The sequence below is a fragment of the Oncorhynchus kisutch genome, linkage group LG10, assembly GCF_002021735.2.
Source record: "Oncorhynchus kisutch isolate 150728-3 linkage group LG10, Okis_V2, whole genome shotgun sequence".
Taxonomy (NCBI): Eukaryota; Metazoa; Chordata; class Actinopteri; order Salmoniformes; family Salmonidae; genus Oncorhynchus; species Oncorhynchus kisutch.
The window spans coordinates 4,350,800-4,375,269 of record NC_034183.2 but is presented as its reverse complement, the minus strand read 5'-3'; the positions used below and the strand labels follow the sequence as shown (position 1 = coordinate 4,375,269).

At 48.0% G+C, this 24,470-nt stretch overlaps 1 protein-coding gene across 1 annotated transcript in view; it reads left to right on the top strand.

Moving 5' to 3' along the window:
- The window catches only part of LOC109886647 (IQ motif-containing protein H), a 100,216-nt gene that overhangs the window by 57,889 nt on the left and 17,857 nt on the right, over nt 1-24,470 (top strand). The window contains exon 6 of the mRNA XM_031832830.1: nt 19,993-20,295. Coding sequence (XP_031688690.1) covers nt 19,993-20,295 — 303 coding nt within the window. The remainder of the gene's footprint in view (nt 1-19,992; nt 20,296-24,470) is intronic.

Here is a 24,470-nt window from a genome sequence, read left to right as displayed (position 1 = left end):
CAGGCAGCAGGCATTATGGGGAATCAGGCAGTGGTCATTATGGTGAATCAGGCAGCGGTCATTATGGTGAATCAGGCAGTGGTCATTATGGTGAATCAGGCAGCGTTCATTATGGTGAATCAGGCAGCGGTCATTGTGGTGAATCAGGCAGTGGTCATTATGGTGAATCAGGCAGTGGTCATTATGGTGAATCAGGTGAATCAGGCAGTGGTCATTATGGGGAATCAGGCAGTGGTCATTATGGTGAATCAGGCAGTGGTCATTATGGTGAATCAGGCAGTGGTCATTATGGGGAATCAGGCAGTGGTCATTATGGGGAATCAGGCAGTGGTCATTATGGTGAATCAGGTGAATCAGGCAGCGGTCATTATGGTGAATCAAGCAGCGGTCATTATGGTGAATCAGGCAGTGCTCAAGATGGTGAATCAGAGGAATCAGGCAGCGGTCAGGATGGTGAATCAAGCAGCGGTCAGGATGGCGATTCAGATGAATCAGGCAGCGGTCATTATGGTGAATCAGGCAGCGGTCAGGATGGTGAATCAGGCAGTGGTCATTATGGTGAATCAGACAGCGGTCATTATGGTGAATCAGGCAGCGGTCATTATGGTGAATCAGGCAGCGGCCATTATGGTGAATCAGGCAGCGGTCATTATGGTGAATCAGGCAGCGGTCATTATGGTGAATCAGGCAGTGGTCATTATGGTGAATCAGGCAGCGGTCATTATGGGGAATCAGGCAGCAGGCATTATGGGGAATCAGGCAGCGGTCATTATGGGGAATCAGGCAGCGGGCATGATGGGGAATCAGGCAGCGGTCATTATGGTGAATCAGGCAGCAGGCATTATGGGGAATTAGGCAGTGGTCATTATGGTGAATCAGGCAGCGGTCAGGAAGGTGAATCAGGCAGCGATCAGGAAGGTGAATCAGGCAGCGGTCAGGAAGGTGAATCAGGCAGCAGGCATTATGGTGAATCAGGCAGCGGTCAGGAAGGTGAATCAGGTGAATCAGGCAGCGGTCAGGAAGGTGAATCAGGCAGTGGTCAGGATGGTGAATCAGGCAGCGGTCATTATGGTGAATCAGGTGAATCAGGCAGTGGTCATTATGGGGAATCAGGTGAATCAGGCAGCGGTCATTATGGGGAATCAGGTGAATCAGGCAGTGGTCATTATGGGGAATCAGGCAGCGGTCATTATGGTGAATCAGGCAGCGGTCATTATGGTGAATCAGGCAGTGGTCATTATGGTCAATCAGGCAGTGGTCATTATGGTGAATCAGGCAGTGGTCATTATGGGGAATCAGGTGAATCAGGCAGTGGTCATTATGGTGAATCAGGCAGTGGTCATTATGGTGAATCAGGCAGTGGTCATTATGGTGAATCAGGCAGTGGTCATTATGGTGAATCAGGTGAATCAGGCAGTGTTCATTATGGGGAATCAGGCAGTGGTCATTATGGGGAATCAGGCAGTGGTCATTATGGTGAATCAGGTGAATCAGGCAGCGGTCATTATGGTGAATCAGGCAGCGGTCATTATGGTGAATCAGGTGAATCAGGCAGCGCTCAAGATGGTGAATCAGGGGAATCAGGCAGCGGTCAGGATGGTGAATCAAGCAGCGGTCAGGATGGTGATTCAGATGAATCAGGCAGCGGTCATTATGGTGAATCAGGCAGCGGTCAGGATGGTGAATCAGGCAGTGGTCATTATGGTGAATCAGGCAGTGGTCATTATGGTGAATCAGGTGAATCAGGCAGCGGTCATTATGGTGAATCAGGCAGCGGTCATTATGGTGAATCAGGCAGTGGTCATTATGGTGAATCAGGCAGTGGTCATTATGGTGAATCAGGCAGCGGTCATTATGGGGAATCAGGCAGCAGGCATTATGGGGAATCAGGCAGCGGTCATTATGGGGAATCAGGCAGCAGGCATGATGGGGAATCAGGCAGCGGTCATTATGGTGAATCAGGCAGAAGGCATTATGGGGAATTAGGCAGTGGTCATTATGGTGAATCAGGCAGCGGTCAGGAAGGTGAATCAGGCAGCGATCAGGAAGGTGAATCAGGCAGCGGTCAGGAAGGTGAATCAGGCAGCAGGCATTATGGTGAATCAGGCAGCGGTCAGGAAGGTGAATCAGGTGAATCAGGCAGCGGTCAGGAAGGTGAATCAGGCAGTGGTCAGGATGGTGAATCAGGCAGCGGTCATTATGGTGAATTAGGTGAATCAGGCAGTGGTCATTATGGGGAATCAGGTGAATCAGGCAGCGGTCATTATGGGGAATCAGGTGAATCAGGCAGCGGTCATTATGGTGAATCAGGCAGCGGTCATTATGGTGAATCAGGCAGCGGTCATTATGGTGAATCAGGCAGTGGTCATTATGGTCAATCAGGTGAATCAGGCAGTGGTCATTATGGGGAATCAGGTGAATCAGGCAGCGGTCATTATGGGGAATCAGGTGAATCAGGCAGTGGTCATTATGGGGAATCAGGCAGCGGTCATTATGGTGAATCAGGCAGTGGTCATTATGGTGAATCAGGCAGTGGTCATTACGGTGAATCAGGCAGCGGTCATTATGGTGAATCAGGCAGCGGTCATTATGGTGAATCAGGTGAATCAGGCAGCGGTCACGATGGTTAATCAGGCAGTGGTCATTATGGTGAATCAGGCAGCGGTCATTATGGTGAATTAGGCAGTGGTCATTATGGTGAATCAGGCAGAGGTCATTATGGGGAATCAGGTGAATCAGGCAGTGGTCATTATGGTGAATCAGGCAGTGGTCATTATGGTGAATCAGGCAGTGGTCATTATGGTGAATCAGGCAGTGGTCATTATGGGGAATCAGGCAGTGGTCATTATGGTGAATCAGGTGAATCAGGCAGTGTTCATTATGGGGAATCAGGTGAATCAGGCAGCGGTCATTATGGTGAATCAGGCAGCGGTCATTATGGTGAATCAGGTGAATCAGGCAGCGCTCAAGATGGTGAATCAGGGGAATCAGGCAGCGGTCAGGATGGTGAATCAAGTAGCGGTCAGGATGGTGATTCAGATGAATCAGGCAGCGGTCATTATGGTGAATCAGGCAGCGGTCAGGATGGTGAATCAGGCAGTGGTCATTATGGTGAATCAGGCAGTGGTCATTATGGTGAATCAGGCAGTGGTCATTATGGTGAATCAGGCAGCGGTCATTATGGGGAATCAGGCAGCAGGCATTATGGGGAATCAGGCAGCGGTCATTATGGGGAATCAGGCAGCAGGCATGATGGGGAATCAGGCAGCGGTCATTATGGTGAATCAGGCAGCAGGCATTATGGGGAATTAGGCAGTGGTCATTATGGTGAATCAGGCAGCGGTCAGGAAGGTGAATCAGGCAGCAGGCATTATGGTGAATCAGGCAGCTGTCAGGAATGTGAATCAGGTGAATCAGGCAGCAGTCAGAAAGGTGAATCAGGCAGTGGTCAGGATGGTGAATCAGGCAGCGGTCATTATGGTGAATCAGGTGAATCAGGCAGTGGTCATTATGGGGAATCAGGTGAATCAGGCAGCGGTCATTATGGGGAATCAGGTGAATCAGGCAGTGGTCATTATGGGGAATCAGGCAGCGGTCATTATGGTGAATCAGGCAGCGGTCATTATGGTCAATCAGGCAGTGGTCATTATGGTCAATCAGGTGAATCAGGCAGTGGTCATTATGGGGAATCAGGTGAATCAGGCAGCGGTCATTATGGGGAATCAGGTGAATCAGGCAGTGGTCATTATGGGGAATCAGGCAGCGGTCATTATGGTGAATCAGGCAGCGGTCATTATGGTGAATCAGGTGAATCAGGCAGCGGTCACGATGGTGAATCAGGCAGTGGTCATTATGGTGAATCAGGCAGCGGTCATTATGGTGAATTAGGCAGTGGTCATTATGGTGAATCAGGCAGTGGTCATTATGGTGAATCAGGCAGCGGTCATTATGGGGAATCATGCAGCAGGCATTATGGGGAATCAGGCAGCGGTCATTATGGGGAATCAGGCAGCAGATATGATGGGGAATCAGGCAGCGGTCATTATGGTGAATCAGGCAGCAGGCATTATGGGGAATTAGGCAGTGGTCATTATGGTGAATCAGGCAGCGGTCATTATGGGGAATCATGCAGCAGGCATTATGGGGAATCAGGCAGCGGTCATTATGGGGAATCAGGCAGCAGATATGATGGGGAATCAGGCAGCGGTCATTATGGGGAATTAGGCAGTGGTCATTATGGTGAATCAGGCAGCGGTCAGGAAGGTGAATCAGGCAGCGATCAGGAAGGTGAATCAGGCAGCGGTCAGGAAGGTGAATCAGGTGAATCAGGCAGCGGTCAGGAAGGTGAATCAGGCAGTGGTCAGGATGGTTAATCAGGCAGCGGTCATTATGGGGAATCAGGCAGCGGTCATTATGGTGAATCAGGCAGCGGTCATTATGGTCAATCAGGCAGTGGTCATTATGGTCAATCAGGTGAATCAGGCAGTGGTCATTATGGGGAATCAGGTGAATCAGGCAGCGGTCATTATGGGGAATCAGGTGAATCAGGCAGTGGTCATTATGGGGAATCAGGCAGCGGTCATTATGGTGAATCAGGCAGTGGTCATTATGGTGAATCAGGCAGTGGTCATTACGGTGAATCAGGCAGCGGTCATTATGGTGAATCAGGCAGCGGTCATTATGGTGAATCAGGTGAATCAGGCAGCGGTCACGATGGTGAATCAGGCAGTGGTCATTATGGTGAATCAGGCAGCGGTCATTATGGTGAATTAGGCAGTGGTCATTATGGTGAATCAGGCAGTGGTCATTATGGTGAATCAGGCAGCGGTCATTATGGGGAATCATGCAGCAGGCATTATGGGGAATCAGGCAGCGGTCATTATGGGGAATCAGGCAGCAGATATGATGGGGAATCAGGCAGCGGTCATTATGGTGAATCAGGCAGCAGGCATTATGGGGAATTAGGCAGTGGTCATTATGGTGAATCAGGCAGCGGTCAGGAAGGTGAATCAGGCAGCGATCAGGAAGGTGAATCAGGCAGCGGTCAGGAAGGTGAATCAGGTGAATCAGGCAGCGGTCAGGAAGGTGAATCAGGCAGTGGTCAGGATGGTTAATCAGGCAGCGGTCATTATGGTGAATCAGGTGAATCAGTCAGTGGTCATTATGGGGAATCAGGTGAATCAGGCAGCGGTCATTATGGGGAATCAGGTGAATCAGGCAGTGGTCATTATGGGGAATCAGGCAGCGGTCATTATGGTGAATCAGGCAGCGGTCATTATGGTGAATCAGGCAGTGGTCATTATGGTCAATCAGGTGAATCAGGCAGTGGTCATTATGGGGAATCAGGTGAATCAGGCAGCGGTCATTATGGGGAATCAGGTGAATCAGGCAGTGGTCATTATGGGTAATCAGGCAGCGGTCATTATGGTGAATCAGGCAGTGGTCATTATGGTGAATCAGGCAGTGGTCATTACGGTGAATCAGGCAGCGGTCATTATGGTGAATCAGGCAGCGGTCATTATGGTGAATCAGGCAGCGGTCACGATGGTGAATCAGGCAGTGGTCATTATGGTGAATCAGGCAGCGGTCATTATGGTGAATTAGGCAGTGGTCATTATGGTGAATCAGGCAGAGGTCATTATGGGGAATCAGGTGAATCAGGCAGTGGTCATTATGGTGAATGAGGCAGTGGTCATTATGGTGAATCAGGCAGTGGTCATTATGGTGAATCAGGCAGTGGTCATTATGGGGAATCAGGCAGTGGTCATTATGGTGAATCAGGTGAATCAGGCAGTGATCATTATGGGGAATCAGGCAGTGGTCATTATGGGGAATCAGGCAGTGGTCATTATGGGGAATCAGGTAGTGGTCATTATGGTGAATCAGGTGAATCAGGCAGCGGTCATTATGGTGAATCAGGCAGCGGTCATTATGGTGAATCAGGTGAATCAGGCAGCGCTCAAGATGGTGAATCAGGGGAATCAGGCAGCGGTCAGGATGGTGAATCAAGCAGCGGTCAGGATGGTGATTCAGATGAATCAGGCAGCGGTCATTATGGTGAATCAGGCAGCGGTCAGGATGGTGAATCAGGCAGTGGTCATTATGGTGAATCAGGCAGTGGTCATTATGGTGAATCAGGTGAATCAGGCAGCGGCCATTATGGCGAATCAGGCAGCGGTCATTATGGTGAATCAGGCAGCGGTCATTATGGGGAATCAGGCAGCAGGCATTATGGTGAATCAGGTGAATCAGGCAGTGGTCATTATGGGGAATCAGGCAGTGGTCATTATGGTGAATCAGGTGAATCAGGCAGTGGTCATTATGGTGAATCAAGCAGCGGTCATTATGGTGAATCAGGCAGTGCTCAAGATGGTGAATCAGGGGAATCAGGCAGCGGTCAGGATGGTGAATCAAGCAGCGGTCAGGATGGTGATTCAGATGAATCAGGCAGCGGTCATTATGGTGAATCAGGCAGCGGTCAGGATGGTGAATCAGGCAGTGGTCATTATGGTGAATCAGGTGAATCAGACAGCGGTCATTATGGTGAATCAGGCAGCGGTCATTATGGTGAATCAGGCAGCGGTCATTATGGTGAATCAGGCAGCGGCCATTATGGCGAATCAGGCAGCGGCCATTATGGTGAATCAGGCAGCGGTCATTATGGTGAATCAGGCAGTGGTCATTATGGTGAATCAGGCAGCGGTCATTATGGGGAATCAGGCAGCAGGCATTATGGGGAATCAGGCAGCAGTCATTGGTGAATCAGGCAGCAGGCATTATGGGGAATTAGGCAGTGGTCATTATGGTGAATCAGGCAGCGGTCAGGAAGGTGAATCAGGCAGCAGGCATTATGGTGAATCAGGCAGCGGTCAGGAAGGTGAATCAGGTGAATCAGGCAGCGGTCAGGAAGGTGAATCAGGCAGCGGTCATTATGGTGAATCAGGCAGTGGTCATTATGGTGAATCAGGCAGTGGTCATTACGGTGAATCAGGCAGCGGTCATTATGGTGAATCAGGTGAATCAGGCAGCGGTCACGATGGTGAATCAGGCAGTGGTCATTATGGTGAATCAGGCAGCGGTCATTATGGTGAATTTGGCAGTGGTCATTATGGTGAATCAGGCAGTGGTCATTATGGTGAATCAGGCAGCGGTCATTATGGGGAATCATGCAGCAGGCATTATGGGGAATCAGGCAGCGGTCATTATGGGGAATCAGGCAGCAGATATGATGGGGAATCAGGCAGCGGTCATTATGGTGAATCAGGCAGCAGGCATTATGGGGAATTAGGCAGTGGTCATTATGGTGAATCAGGCAGCGGTCAGGAAGGTGAATCAGGCAGCGATCAGGAAGGTGAATCAGGCAGCGATCAGGAAGGTGAATCAGGCAGCGGTCAGGAAGGTGAATCATGCAGCAGGCATTATGGTGAATCAGGCAGCGGTCAGGAAGGTGAATCAGGTGAATCAGGCAGCGGTCAGGAAGGTGAATCAGGCAGTGGTCAGGATGGTGAATCAGGCAGCGGTCATTATGGTGAATCAGGTGAATCAGGCAGTGGTCATTATGGGGAATCAGGTGAATCAGGCAGCGGTCATTATGGGGAATCAGGTGAATCAGGCAGTGGTCATTATGGGGAATCAGGCAGCGGTCATTATGGTGAATCAGGCAGCGGTCATTATGGTGAATCAGGCAGTGGTCATTATGGTCAATCAGGTGAATCAGGCAGTGGTCATTATGGGGAATCAGGTGAATCAGGCAGCGGTCATTATGGGGAATCAGGTGAATCAGGCAGTGGTCATTATGGGTAATCAGGCAGCGGTCATTATGGTGAATCAGGCAGTGGTCATTATGGTGAATCAGGCAGTGGTCATTACGGTGAATCAGGCAGCGGTCATTATGGTGAATCAGGCAGCGGTCATTATGGTGAATCAGGCAGCGGTCACGATGGTGAATCAGGCAGTGGTCATTATGGTGAATCAGGCAGCGGTCATTATGGTGAATTAGGCAGTGGTCATTATGGTGAATCAGGCAGAGGTCATTATGGGGAATCAGGTGATTCAGGCAGTGGTCATTATGGTGAATCAGGCAGTGGTCATTATGGTGAATCAGGCAGTGGTCATTATGGTGAATCAGGCAGTGGTCATTATGGGGAATCAGGCAGTGGTCATTATGGTGAATCAGGTGAATCAGGCAGTGATCATTATGGGGAATCAGGCAGTGGTCATTATGGGGAATCAGGCAGTGGTCATTATGGGGAATCAGGTAGTGGTCATTATGGTGAATCAGGTGAATCAGGCAGCGGTCATTATGGTGAATCAGGCAGCGGTCATTATGGTGAATCAGGTGAATCAGGCAGCGCTCAAGATGGTGAATCAGGGGAATCAGGCAGCGGTCAGGATGGTGAATCAAGCAGCGGTCAGGATGGTGATTCAGATGAATCAGGCAGCGGTCATTATGGTGAATCAGGCAGCGGTCAGGATGGTGAATCAGGCAGTGGTCATTATGGTGAATCAGGCAGTGGTCATTATGGTGAATCAGGCAGTGGTCATTATGGTGAATCAGGTGAATCAGGCAGCGGCCATTATGGCGAATCAGGCAGCGGTCATTATGGCGAATCAGGCAGCGGTCAGGAAGGTGAATCAGGCAGCGATCAGGAAGGTGAATCAGGCAGCGGTCAGGAAGGTGAATCATGCAGCAGGCATTATGGTGAATCAGGCAGCGGTCAGGAAGGTGAATCAGGTGAATCAGGCAGCGGTCAGGAAGGTGAATCAGGCAGTGGTCAGGATGGTGAATCAGGCAGCGGTCATTATGGTGAATCAGGTGAATCAGGCAGTGGTCATTATGGGGAATCAGGTGAATCAGGCAGCGGTCATTATGGGGAATCAGGTGAATCAGGCAGTGGTCATTATGGGGAATCAGGCAGCGGTCATTATGGTGAATCAGGCAGCGGTCATTATGGTGAATCAGGCAGTGGTCATTATGGTCAATCAGGTGAATCAGGCAGTGGTCATTATGGGGAATCAGGTGAATCAGGCAGCGGTCATTATGGGGAATCAGGTGAATCAGGCAGTGGTCATTATGGGTAATCAGGCAGCGGTCATTATGGTGAATCAGGCAGTGGTCATTATGGTGAATCAGGCAGTGGTCATTACGGTGAATCAGGCAGCGGTCAGGAAGGTGAATCAGGCAGCGATCAGGAAGGTGAATCAGGCAGCGGTCAGGAAGGTGAATCATGCAGCAGGCATTATGGTGAATCAGGCAGCGGTCAGGAAGGTGAATCAGGTGAATCAGGCAGCGGTCAGGAAGGTGAATCAGGCAGCGGCCATTATGGCGAATCAGGCAGCGGTCATTATGGCGAATCAGGCAGCGGTCAGGAAGGTGAATCAGGCAGCGATCAGGAAGGTGAATCAGGCAGCGGTCAGGAAGGTGAATCATGCAGCAGGCATTATGGTGAATCAGGCAGCGGTCAGGAAGGTGAATCAGGTGAATCAGGCAGCGGTCAGGAAGGTGAATCAGGCAGTGGTCAGGATGGTGAATCAGGCAGCGGTCATTATGGTGAATCAGGTGAATCAGGCAGTGGTCATTATGGGGAATCAGGTGAATCAGGCAGCGGTCATTATGGGGAATCAGGTGAATCAGGCAGTGGTCATTATGGGGAATCAGGCAGCGGTCATTATGGTGAATCAGGCAGCGGTCATTATGGTGAATCAGGCAGTGGTCATTATGGTCAATCAGGTGAATCAGGCAGTGGTCATTATGGGGAATCAGGTGAATCAGGCAGCGGTCATTATGGGGAATCAGGTGAATCAGGCAGTGGTCATTATGGGTAATCAGGCAGCGGTCATTATGGTGAATCAGGCAGTGGTCATTATGGTGAATCAGGCAGTGGTCATTACGGTGAATCAGGCAGCGGTCATTATGGTGAATCAGGCAGCGGTCATTATGGTGAATCAGGCAGCGGTCACGATGGTGAATCAGGCAGTGGTCATTATGGTGAATCAGGCAGCGGTCATTATGGTGAATTAGGCAGTGGTCATTATGGTGAATCAGGCAGAGGTCATTATGGGGAATCAGGTGAATCAGGCAGTGGTCATTATGGTGAATCAGGCAGTGGTCATTATGGTGAATCAGGCAGTGGTCATTATGGTGAATCAGGCAGTGGTCATTATGGGGAATCAGGCAGTGGTCATTATGGTGAATCAGGTGAATCAGGCAGTGATCATTATGGGGAATCAGGCAGTGGTCATTATGGGGAATCGGGCAGTGGTCATTATGGGGAATCAGGTAGTGGTCATTATGGTGAATCAGGCAGCGGTCATTATGGTGAATCAGGCAGCGGTCATTATGGTGAATCAGGTGAATCAGGCAGCGCTCAAGATGGTGAATCAGGGGAATCAGGCAGCGGTCAGGATGGTGAATCAAGCAGCGGTCAGGATGGTGATTCAGATGAATCAGGCAGCGGTCATTATGGTGAATCAGGCAGCGGTCAGGATGGTGAATCAGGCAGTGGTCATTATGGTGAATCAGGCAGTGGTCATTATGGTGAATCAGGTGAATCAGGCAGCGGCCATTATGGCGAATCAGGCAGCGGTCATTATGGCGAATCAGGCACCGGTCATTATGGTGAATCAGGCAGCGGTCATTATGGCGAATCAGGCAGCGGTCATTATGGTGAATCAGGCAGCGGTCATTATGGGGAATCAGGCAGCAGGCATTATGGGGAATCAGGCAGCGGTCATTATGGTGAATCAGGCAGCAGGCATTATGGTGAATCAGGTGAATCAGGCAGTGGTCATTATGGGGAATCAGGCAGTGGTCATTATGGTGAATCAGGTGAATCAGGCAGTGGTCATTATGGTGAATCAAGCAGCGGTCATTATGGTGAATCAGGCAGTGCTCAAGATGGTGAATCAGGGGAATCAGGCAGCGGTCAGGATGGTGAATCAAGCAGCGGTCAGGATGGTGATTCAGATGAATCAGGCAGCGGTCATTATGGTGAATCAGGCAGCGGTCAGGATGGTGAATCAGGCAGTGGTCATTATGGTGAATCAGGTGAATCAGACAGCGGTCATTATGGTGAATCAGGCAGCGGTCATTATGGTGAATCAGGCAGCGGTCATTATGGTGAATCAGGCAGCGGCCATTATGGCGAATCAGGCAGCGGCCATTATGGTGAATCAGGCAGCGGCCATTATGGTGAATCAGGCAGTGGTCATTATGGTGAATCAGGCAGCGGTCATTATGGGGAATCAGGCAGCAGGCATTATGGGGAATCAGGCAGCGGTCATTGGTGAATCAGGCAGCAGGCATTATGGGGAATTAGGCAGTGGTCATTATGGTGAATCAGGCAGCGGTCAGGAAGGTGAATCAGGCAGCAGGCATTATGGTGAATCAGGCAGCGGTCATTGGTGAATCAGGCAGCAGGCATTATGGTGAATCAGGCAGTGGTCATTATGGTGAATCAGGCAGCGGTCATTATGGGGAATCAGGCAGCAGGCATTATGGGGAATCAGGCAGCGGTCAGGAAGGTGAATCAGGCAGCAGGCATTATGGTGAATCAGGCAGCGGTCAGGAAGGTGAATCAGGTGAATCAGGCAGCGGTCAGGAAGGTGAATCAGGCAGCGGTCATTATGGTGAATCAGGCAGTGGTCAGGATGTTGAATCAGGCAGCGGTCATTATGGTGAATCAGGTAGTGGTCAGGATGTTGAATCAGGCAGCGGTCATTATGGTGAATCAGGCAGTGGTCAGGATGTTGAATCAGGCAGCGGTCATTATGGTGAATCAGGCAGCAGGCATTATGGGGAATTAGGCAGTGGTCATTATGGTGAATCAGGCAGCGGTCAGGAAGGTGAATCAGGCAGCAGGCATTATGGTGAATCAGGCAGCGGTCAGGAAGGTGAATCAGGTGAATCAGGCAGCGGTCAGGAAGGTGAATCAGGCAGTGGTCATTATGGCGAATCAGGCAGCGGTCAGGATGTTGAATCAGGCAGCGGTCATTATGGTGAATCAGGCAGTGGTCAGGATGTTGAATCAGGCAGCGGTCATTATGGTGAATCAGGCAGTGGTCAGGATGTTGAATCAGGCAGCGGTCATTATGGTGAATCAGGTAGTGGTCAGGATGTTGAATCAGGCAGCGGTCATTATGGTGAATCAGGCAGTGGTCAGGATGTTGAATCAGGCAGCGGTCATTATGGTGAATCAGGCAGCAGGCATTATGGGGAATTAGGCAGTGGTCATTATGGTGAATCAGGCAGCGGTCAGGAAGGTGAATCAGGCAGCAGGCATTATGGTGAATCAGGCAGCGGTCAGGAAGGTGAATCAGGTGAATCAGGCAGCGGTCAGGAAGGTGAATCAGGCAGTGGTCATTATGGCGAATCAGGCAGCGGTCAGGATGTTGAATCAGGCAGCGGTCATTATGGTGAATCAGGCAGTGGTCAGGATGTTGAATCAGGCAGCGGTCATTATGGTGAATCAGGCAGCGGTCATTATGGTGAATCAGGCAGTGGTCAGGATGTTGAATCAGGCAGCGGTCATTATGGTGAATCAGGCAGCGGTCATTATGGTGAATCAGGCAGTGGTCATTATGGTGAATCAGGCAGTGGTCAGGATGGTGAATCAGGCAGCGGGCATTATGGTGAATCAGGGGTAGGCCGTCATTGTAAATAATCATTTGTTCTTAGCTGACTCGTCTAGTTAAATAAAGACAATATAAAAACCCTGTATTTTTCTTGCTTATTTTAAAATAAATTTTATTTTATTTTAAGTATTGCAGTCCCTATAGAAGTAAACTTACATCAGAGATTTTATTTAAAGACCAGAAGAATGTACTCTCAAACTAATGTTGACTGAGAGAGAGAGCAACGTTCCCCTTTGTGTGTGGAGTTGAAAAGTGCAGTTTGAATATGCTCCCCTAGGGGGTGCCAGAGGAGGTGAAGTTTGGTCAGATCCCTGGAGGAGAAAGGGAGGATTCGCTGTACTGTGCACTCTGAAAAACAGTTCCATTTTATTAATCTGCATCAGGCATTTCTATTACCTTGTAATGAGTTTCATATGAAGACATTTAGGATAATAAATAAGGTAAACATACTACACTGAACGGATACTAATGTATTCATAATTAATTGAACAGTATTATTTCAGGGTTTCCTCATTCTACTAGTTCTGTCCAATGAATAATTAAAGTAGATTTTTAATGGGAATTTTTGAAATGCTGTTCTTGGTTTAAAGGTTAATTCAAACTGACTTAATTGATACTGCTAATCATCACTGATGTTACAATGTTAGGAGGAGAAGGGGCCGGGGGACCACCACAGTTATCTACTTCCTCTGCTTCCTCTGTTCTGTTAGGAGGAGAAGGGGCTGGGGGACCACCACAGTTATCTACTTCCTCTACTTCCTCTGTTCTGTTAGGAGGAGAAGGGGCTGGGGGACCACCACAGTTATCTACTTCTTCTACTTCCTCTGTTCTGTTAGGAGGAGAAGGGGCTGGGGGACCACCACAGTTATCTACTTCCTCTGTTCTGTTAGGAGGAGAAGGGGCTGGGGGACCACCACAGTTATCTACTTCCTCTGTTCTGTTAGGAGGAGAAGGGGCTGGGGGACCACCACAGTTATCTACTTCCTCTGTTCTGTTAGGAGGAGAAGGGGCTGGGGGGACCACCACAGTTATCTACTTCCTCTGTTCTGTTAGGAGGAGAAGGGGCTGGGGGACCACCACAGTTATCTACTTCCTCTACTTCCTCTGTTCTGTTAGGATGAGAAGGGGCTGGGGGACCACCACAGTTATCTACTTCCTCTACTTCCTCTGTTCTGTTATGAGGAGAAGGGGCTGGGGGACCACCACAGTTATCTACTTCCTCTACTTCCTCTGTTCTGTTAGGAGGAGAAGGGGCTGGGGGACCACCACAGTTATCTACTTCTTCTACTTCCTCTGTTCTGTTAGGAGGAGAAGGGGCTGGGGGACCACCACAGTTATCTACTTCCTCTACTTCCTCTGTTCTGTTAGGAGGAGAAGGGGCTGGGGGACCACCACAGTTATCTACTTCTTCTACTTCCTCTGTTCTGTTAGGAGGAGAAGGGGCTGGGGGACCACCACAGTTATCTACTTCCTCTGTTCTGTTAGGAGGAGAAGGGGCTGGGGGACCACCACAGTTATCTACTTCCTCTGTTCTGTTAGGAGGAGAAGGGGCTGGGGGACCACCACAGTTATCTACTTCCTCTACTTCCTCTGTTCTGTTAGGATGAGAAGGGGCTGGGGGACCACCACAGTTATCTACTTCCTCTACTTCCTCTGTTCTGTTAGGAGGAGAAGGGGCTGGGGGACCACCACAGTTATCTACTTCCTCTACTTCCTCTGTTCTGTTAGGAGGAGAAGGGGCTGGGGGACCACCACAGTTATCTACTTCCTCTACTTCCTCTGTTCTGTTAGGAGGAGAAGGGGCTGGGGGACCACCACAGTTATCTACTTCCTCTACTTCCTCTGTTCTGTTAGGAGGAGAAGGGGCTGGGGGACCACCACAGTTATCTACTTCCTCTACTTCCTCTGTTCTGTTATGAGGAGAAGGGGCTGGGGGACCACCACAGTTATCTACTTCCTCTACTTCCTCTGTTCTGTTATGAGGAGAAGGGGCTGGGGGACCACCACAGTTATCTACTTCCTCTACTTCCTCTGTTCTGTTAGGAGGAGAAGGGGCTGGGGGACCACCACAGTTATCTACTTCTTCTACTTCCTCTGTTCTGTTAGGAGGAGAAGGGGCTGGGGGACCACCACAGTTATCTACTTCCTCTACTTCCTCTGTTCTGTTAGGAGGAGAAGGGGCTGGGGGACCACCACAGTTATCTACTTCCTCTGTTCTGTTAGGAGGAGAAGGGGCTGGGGGACCACCACAGTTATCTACTTCCTCTACTTCCTCTGTTCTGTTAGGAGGAGAAGGGGCTGGGGGACCACCACAGTTATCTACTTCCTCTACTTCCTCTGTTCTGTTAGGAGGAGAAGGGGCTGGGGGACCACCACAGTTATCTACTTCCTCTACTTCCTCTGTTCTGTTAGGAGGAGAAGGGGCTGGGGGACCACCACAGTTATCTACTTCCTCTACTTCCTCTGTTCTGTTATGAGGAGAAGGGGCTGGGGGACCACCACAGTTATCTACTTCCTCTACTTCCTCTGTTCTGTTAGGAGGAGAAGGGGCTGGGGGACCACCACAGTTATCTACTTCTTCTACTTCCTCTGTTCTGTTAGGAGGAGAAGGGGCTGGGGGACCACCACAGTTATCTACTTCCTCTGTTCTGTTAGGAGGAGAAGGGGCTGGGGGACCACCACAGTTATCTACTTCCTCTGTTCTGTTAGGAGGAGAAGGGGCTGGGGGACCACCACAGTTATCTACTTCCTCTGTTCTGTTAGGAGGAGAAGGGGCTGGGGGACCACCACAGTTATCTACTTCCTCTGTTCTGTTAGGAGGAGAAGGGGCTGGGGGACCACCACAGTTATCTACTTCCTCTACTTCCTCTGTTCTGTTAGGATGAGAAGGGGCTGGGGGACCACCACAGTTATCTACTTCCTCTACTTCCTCTGTTCTGTTATGAGGAGAAGGGGCTGGGGGACCACCACAGTTATCTACTTCCTCTACTTCCTCTGTTCTGTTAGGAGGAGAAGGGGCTGGGGGACCACCACAGTTATCTACTTCCTCTACTTCCTCTGTTCTGTTAGGAGGAGAAGGGGCTGGGGGACCACCACAGTTATCTACTTCCTCTACTTCCTCTGTTCTGTTAGGAGGAGAAGGGGCTGGGGGACCACCACAGTTATCTACTTCCTCTACTTCCTCTGTTCTGTTATGAGGAGAAGGGGCTGGGGGACCACCACAGTTATCTACTTCCTCTACTTCCTCTGTTCTGTTAGGAGGAGAAGGGGCTGGGGGACCACCACAGTTATCTACTTCTTCTACTTCCTCTGTTCTGTTAGGAGGAGAAGGGGCTGGGGGACCACCACAGTTATCTACTTCCTCTGTTCTGTTAGGAGGAGAAGGGGCTGGGGGACCACCACAGTTATCTACTTCCTCTGTTCTGTTAGGAGGAGAAGGGGCTGGGGGACCACCACAGTTATCTACTTCCTCTGTTCTGTTAGGAGGAGAAGGGGCTGGGGGACCACCACAGTTATCTACTTCCTCTGTTCTGTTAGGAGGAGAAGGGGCTGGGGGACCACCACAGTTATCTACTTCCTCTACTTCCTCTGTTCTGTTAGGATGAGAAGGGGCTGGGGGACCACCACAGTTATCTACTTCCTCTACTTCCTCTGTTCTGTTATGAGGAGAAGGGGCTGGGGGACCACCACAGTTATCTACTTCCTCTACTTCCTCTGTTCTGTTAGGAGGAGAAGGGGCTGGGGGACCACCACAGTTATCTACTTCTTCTACTTCCTCTGTTCTGTTAGGAGGAGAAGGGGCTGGGGGACCACCACAGTTATCTACTTCCTCTACTTCCTCTGTTCTGTTAGGAGGAGAAGGGGCTGGGGGACCACCACAGTTATCTACTTCTTCTACTTCCTCTGTTCTGTTAGGAGGAGAAGGGGCTGGGGGACCACCACAGTTATCTACTTCCTCTGTTCTGTTAGGAGGAGAAGGGGCTGGGGGACCACCACAGTTATCTACTTCCTCTGTTCTGTTAGGAGGAGAAGGGGCTGGGGGACCACCACAGTTATCTACTTCCTCTACTTCCTCTGTTCTGTTAGGATGAGAAGGGGCTGGGGGACCACCACAGTTATCTACTTCCTCTACTTCCTCTGTTCTGTTAGGAGGAGAAGGGGCTGGGGGACCACCACAGTTATCTACTTCCTCTACTTCCTCTGTTCTGTTAGGAGGAGAAGGGGCTGGGGGACCACCACAGTTATCTACTTCCTCTACTTCCTCTGTTCTGTTAGGAGGAGAAGGGGCTGGGGGACCACCACAGTTATCTACTTCCTCTACTTCCTCTGTTCTGTTAGGAGGAGAAGGGGCTGGGGGACCACCACAGTTATCTACTTCCTCTACTTCCTCTGTTCTGTTATGAGGAGAAGGGGCTGGGGGACCACCACAGTTATCTACTTCCTCTACTTCCTCTGTTCTGTTATGAGGAGAAGGGGCTGGGGGACCACCACAGTTATCTACTTCCTCTACTTCCTCTGTTCTGTTAGGAGGAGAAGGGGCTGGGGGACCACCACAGTTATCTACTTCTTCTACTTCCTCTGTTCTGTTAGGAGGAGAAGGGGCTGGGGGACCACCACAGTTATCTACTTCCTCTACTTCCTCTGTTCTGTTAGGAGGAGAAGGGGCTGGGGGACCACCACAGTTATCTACTTCCTCTGTTCTGTTAGGAGGAGAAGGGGCTGGGGGACCACCACAGTTATCTACTTCCTCTACTTCCTCTGTTCTGTTAGGAGGAGAAGGGGCTGGGGGACCACCACAGTTATCTACTTCCTCTACTTCCTCTGTTCTGTTAGGAGGAGAAGGGGCTGGGGGACCACCACAGTTATCTACTTCCTCTACTTCCTCTGTTCTGTTAGGAGGAGAAGGGGCTGGGGGACCACCACAGTTATCTACTTCCTCTACTTCCTCTGTTCTGTTAGGAGGAGAAGGGGCTGGGGGACCACCACAGTTATCTACTTCCTCTACTTCCTCTGTTCTGTTAGGAGGAGAAGGGGCTGGGGGACCACCACAGTTATCTACTTCTTCTACTTCCTCTGTTCTGTTAGGAGGAGAAGGGGCTGGGGGACCACCACAGTTATCTACTTCCTCTGTTCTGTTAGGAGGAGAAGGGGCTGGGGGACCACCACAGTTATCTACTTCCTCTACTTCCTCTGTTCTGTTAGGAGGAGAAGGGGCTGGGGGACCACCACAGTTATCTATTTCCTCTACTTCCTCTGTTCTGTTATGAGGAGAAGGGGCTGGGGGACCACCACAGTTATCTACTTCCTCTGTTCTGTTAGGAGGAGAAGGGGCTGGGGGACCACCACAGTTATCTACTTCCTCTACTTCCTCTGTTCTGTTAGGAGGAGAAGGGGCTGGGGGACCACCACAGTTATCTACTTCCTCTACTTCCTCTGTTCTGTTATGAGGAGAAGGGGCTGGGGGACCACCACAGTTATCTACTTCCTCTACTTCCTCTGTTCTGTTATGAGGAGAAGGGGCTGGGGGACCACCACAGTTATCTACTTCCTCTACTTCCTCTGTTCTGTTAGGAGGAGAAGGGGCTGGGGGACCACCACAGTTATCTACTTCTTCTACTTCCTCTGTTCTGTTAGGAGGAGAAGGGGCTGGGGGACCACCACAGTTATCTACTTCTTCTACTTCCTCTGTTCTGTTAGGAGGAGAAGGGGCTGGGGGACCACCACAGTTATCTACTTCCTCTACTTCCTCTGTTCTGTTAGGAGGAGAAGGGGCTGGGGGACCACCACAGTTATCTACTTCTTCTACTTCCTCTGTTCTGTTAGGAGGAGAAGGGGGCTGGGGGACCACCACAGTTATCTACTTCCTCTGTTCTGTTAGGAGGAGAAGGGGCTGGGGGACCACCACAGTTATCTACTTCCTCTACTTCCTCTGTTCTGTTAGGAGGAGAAGGGGCTGGGGGACCACCACAGTTATCTACTTCCTCTACTTCCTCTGTTCTGTTAGGATGAGAAGGGGCTGGGGGAGCACCACAGTTGTCTACTTCCTCTACTTCCTCTGTTCTGTTAGGAGGAGAAGGGGCTGGGGGACCACCACAGTTATCTACTTCCTCTACTTCCTCTGTTCTGTTAGGAGGAGAAGGGGCTGGGGGACCACCACAGTTATCTACTTCCTCTACTTCCTCTGTTCTGTTAGGAGGAGAAGGGGCTGGGGGGACCACCACAGTTATCTACTTCCTCTACTTCCTCTGTTCTGTTAGGAGGAGAAGGGGCTGGGGGACCACCACAGTTATCTACTTCCTCTACTTCCTCTGTTCTGTTATGAGGAGAAGGGGCTGGGGGACCACCACAGTTATCTACTTCCTCTACTTCCTCTGTTCTGTTAGGAGGAGAAGGGGCTGGGGGACCACCACAGTTATCTACTTCCTCTACTTCCTCTGTTCTGTTAGGAGGAGAAGGGGCTGGGGGACCACCACAGTTATCTACTTCCTCTACTTCCTCTGTTCTGTTAGGAGGAGAAGGGGCTGGGGGACCACCACAGTTATCTACTTCTTCTACTTCCTCTGTTCTGTTAGGAGGAGAAGGGGCTGGGGGACCACCACAGTTATCTACTTCCTCTACTTCCTCTGTTCTGTTAGGAGGAGAAGGGGCTGGGGGACCACCACAGTTATCTACTTCCTCTACTTCCTCTGTTCTGTTAGGAGGAGAAGGGGCTGGGGGGACCACCACAGTTATCTACTTCTTCTACTTCCTCTGTTCTGTTAGGAGGAGAAGGGGCTGGGGGACCACCACAGTTATCTACTTCCTCTGTTCTGTTAGGAGGAGAAGGGGCTGGGGGACCACCACAGTTATCTACTTCCTCTACTTCCTCTGTTCTGTTAGGAGGAGAAGGGGCTGGGGGACCACCACAGTTATCTATTTCCTCTACTTCCTCTGTTCTGTTAGGAGGAGAAGGGGCTGGGGGACCACCACAGTTATCTACTTCCTCTACTTCCTCTGTTCTGTTAGGAGGAGAAGGGGCTGGGGGACCACCACAGTTATCTACTTCCTCTACTTCCTCTGTTCTGTTAGGAGGAGAAGGGGCTGGAGGACCACCACAGGGTTCTTAGGTTAAGAACCATAAGACTGTTAAATCCTGTAGTTAGTCACTTTTTCTTCTTCTCTCTTTGCATTGTTGGGAAGGGCCTATAAGTAGAAATCACAACCTACTTAGCCTGGCTCAGGTTAGCCAGTACCCATAATCCTTCAATTCCATCCCTGCATGTACCTGTCAGGGTTGACCGGTAGCCTAGAGAGGTTAGAAAGAAGTGTACTAAAGAGGTGTACTAAAAAATGCTTTATCTTCCTCTCGGCTCCATCTAGACCCACAACATGTGTCTGTCCACGCTGTTGAAGTACAGCCCTCGAACCCTGCGACGGATCCGTAACCTGATCCAGGGTCAGCAGGCCTACATGGTGGGTGGTGTGGCCCACTTAGATGACCTGGCGGTGGCTGATGAGCTGGGGGTACCCCTCCTGGGGCCAGAACCTGCTGTGGCCCGGCTCTACAGCACCAAGTCTGGAGGCAGGAGGATATTTACTGGCGCAGGGGTCACCGTGCCCCCAGGACAGTGGGACATATACTCCTTACAACAGGTATTCTTCTTCTCTCTATCAATTCAACATGTATTCTTCTTCTCTTTATCAATTCAACAGGTATTTTTCTTCTCTTTATCAATTCAACAGGTATTTTTCTTCTTCTCTCTATCAATTCAACAGGTATTCTTCTTCTTCTCTCTATCAATTCAACAGGTATTCTTCTCTTTATCAATTCAACAGGTATTCTTCTTCTCTCTATCAATTCACCAGGTATTATTCTTCTTCTATCTATCAATTTAATTAAATTCAAATGGCTGTATTGGTATGGGAAACATACTGTATTGGTATGAGAAGCATACTGTATTGGTTTGGGAAACATATTGTATTGGTATGCTGTATTGGTATGGGAAACATACTGTATTGGTATGGGAAACATACTGTATTGGTATTGGAAACATACTGTATTGGTATGGGAAACATTCTGTATTGGTATGGGAAACATTCTGTATTGGTATGGGAAACATACTGTATTGGTATGGGAAACATACTGTATTGGTATGGGAAACATACTGTATTGGTATGCTGTATTGGTATGGGAAACATACTGTATTGGTGTGGGAAACATACTGTATTGGTATGGGAAACATACTGTATTGGTATGGGAAACATACTGTATTGGTATGCTGTATTGGTATGGGAAACATACTGTATTGGTATACTGTATTGGTTTGGGAAACATACTGTATTGGAATACTGTATTGGTTTGGGAAACATACTGTATTGGTATGGGAAACATACTGTATTGGTATACTGTATTGGTTTGGGAAACATACTGTATTGGTATGGGAAACATACTGTATTGGTATGGGAAACATATTGTATTGGGCAAAATACTGTATTGGTATGGGAAACATATTGTATTGGTATGCTGTATTGGTATGGGAAACATACTGTATTGGTATGGGAAACATACTGTATTGGTATGGGAAACATAGTGTATTGATATGGGAAACATACTGTATTGGTATGGGAAACATACTGTATTGGTATGCTGTATTGGTATGGGAAACATACTGTATTGGTATGCTGTATTGGTATGGGAAACATACTGTATTGGTATGCTGTATTGGTATGGGAAACATACTGTATTGGTATGCTGTATTGGTATGGGAAACATACTGTATTGGTATGGGAAACATACTGTATTGGTATGGGAAACATACTGTATTGGTATGCTGTATTGGTATGGGAAACATACTGTATTGGTATGGGAAACATACTGTATTGGTATGGGAAACATACTGTATTGGTATGGGAAACATACTGTATTGATATGCTGTATTGGTATGGGAAACATAGTGTATTGGTATGGGAAACATAGTGTATTGGTATGCTGTATTGGTATGGGAAACATAGTGTATTGATATGGGAAACATACTGTATTGGTATGCTGTATTGGTATGGGAAACATACTGTATTGATATGCTGTATTGGTATGGGAAACATACTGTATTGGTATGGGAAACATAGTGTATTGGTATGCTGTATTGGTATGGGAAACATAGTGTATTGATATGGGAAACATACTGTATTGGTATGCTGTATTGGTATGGGAAACATACTGTATTGGTATGCTGTATTGGTATGGGAAACATACTGTATTGGTATGCTGTATTGGTATGGGAAACATACTGTATTGGTATGCTGTATTGGTATGGGAAACATAGTGTATTGGTATGGGAAACATATTGTATTGGTATGCTGTATTGGTATGGGAAACATACTGTATTGGTATGGGAAACATACTGTATTGGTATGGGAAACATAGTGTATTGATATGGGAAACATACTGTATTGGTATGGGAAACATACTGTATTGGTATGCTGTATTGGTATGGGAAACATACTGTATTGATATGCTGTATTGGTATGGGAAACATACTGTATTGATATGCTGTATTGGTATGGGAAACATACTGTATTGGTATGGGAAACATACTGTATTGGTATGGGAAACATACTGTATTGGTATGGGAAACATACTGTATTGGTATGCTGTATTGGTATGGGAACATACTGTATTGATATGCTGTATTGGTATGGGAAACATACTGTATTGATATGCTGTATTGGTATGGGAAACATACTGTATTGGTATGCTGTATTGGTATGGGAAACATACTGTATTGGTATGCTGTATTGGTATGGGAAACATACTGTATTGGTATGCTGTATTGGTATGGGAAACATACTGTATTGATATGCTGTATTGGTATGGGAAACATACTGTATTGGTATACTGTATTGGTATGGGAAACATACTGTATTGGTATGCTGTATTGGTATGGGAAACATAGTGTATTGGTATGCTGTATTGGTATGGGAAACATACTGTATTGGTATGCTGTATTGGTATGGGAAACATACTGTATTGGTATGCTGTATTGGTATGGGAAACATACTGTATTGATATGCTGTATTGGTATGGGAAACATACTGTATTGGTATGCTGTATTGGTATGGGAAACATACTGTATTGATATGCTGTATTGGTATGGGAAACATACTGTATTGATATGCTGTATTGGTATGGGAAACATACTGTATTGGTATGCTGTATTGGTATGGGAAACATACTGTATTGGTATGCTGTATTGGTATGGGAAACATACTGTATTGGTATGCTGTATTGGTATGGGAAACATACTGTATTGATATGCTGTATTGGTATGGGAAACATACTGTATTGGTATGCTGTATTGGTATGGGAAACATACTGTATTGATATGCTGTATTGGTATGGGAAACATACTGTATTGGTATGCTGTATTGGTATGGGAAACATACTGTATTGATATGCTGTATTGGTATGCTGTATTGGTATGGGAAACATACTGTATTGATATGCTGTATTGGTATGCTGTATTGGTATGGGAAACATACTGTATTGGTATGCTGTATTGGTATGGGAAACATACTGTATTGGTATGCTGTATTGGTATGGGAAACATACTGTATTGGTATGCTGTATTGGTATGCTGTATTGGTATGCTGTATTGGTATGGGAAACATACTGTATTGGTATGCTGTATTGGTATGGGAAACATACTGTATTGATATGCTGTATTGGTATGGGAAACATACTGTATTGGTATGCTGTATTGGTATGCTGTATTGGTATGCTGTATTGGTATGGGAAACATACTGTATTGATATGCTGTATTGGTATGGGAAACATACTGTATTGGTATGCTGTATTGGTATGCTGTATTGGTATGGGAAACATGCTGTATTGGTATGGGAAACATACTGTATTGATATGCTGTATTGGTATGGGAAACATACTGTATTGGTATGCTGTATTGGTATGCTGTATTGGTATGGGAAACATGCTGTATTGGTATGGGAAACATACTGTATTGGTATGGGAAACATACTGTATTGATATGCTGTATTGGTATGGGAAACATACTGTATTGGAATGCTGTATTGATATGCTGTATTGGTATGGGAAACATACTGTATGTTTACATTGCAAAACAAGCAAAATCGATAATAAACAAAATTTTTACAGTAAACAATAGACTCATTTCAAATGTCATATTATGTCTACGTACTGTGTTGTAACGATGTGCAAATAGTTTAAGTACAAAAGGGAAAATAAATAAACATAAATAAGGGTTGTATTTACAGTGGTGTTTGTTCTTCACTGGTTGACCTTTTCTTGTGGCAACAGGTCACAAATCTTACTGCTGTGATGACACACTGTGGTATTTCACCCAAAATTTGATGTGTTTTTGAAATCTTTGGATCTGTGTAATCTGAGGGAAATATGTGTCTCTAAAATGGTCAGGAGGCTAGGAAGTACAGCTCAGTTTCCACCTCATTTTGTGGGCAGTGAGCACATAGCCTGTCTTCTCTTGAGAGCCATGTCTGCCTACGGCGGCCTTTCTCAAAAGCAAGGCTATGCTCACTGAGTCTGTACATAGTCAAAGCTTTCCTTAAATTTGGGTCAGTCACAGTGGTCAGGTATTCAGCCGCTGTGTACTCTCTGTGTAGGGCCAAATAGCATTCTAGTTTGCTCTGGTTTTTATTCATTCTTTCCAATGTATCAAGTAATTATCTTTTGTTTTCTCTTGATTTGGTTGGGTTTAATTGTGTTTGGTTTGGTCTAACCTCTCTCTCGCTCTCTCCTCTCTCCCCCTCTCTCTCTCCTCTCTCCTCTCTATCTCCTCTCCTCTCTCTCTCCTCTCTCTCTCTCT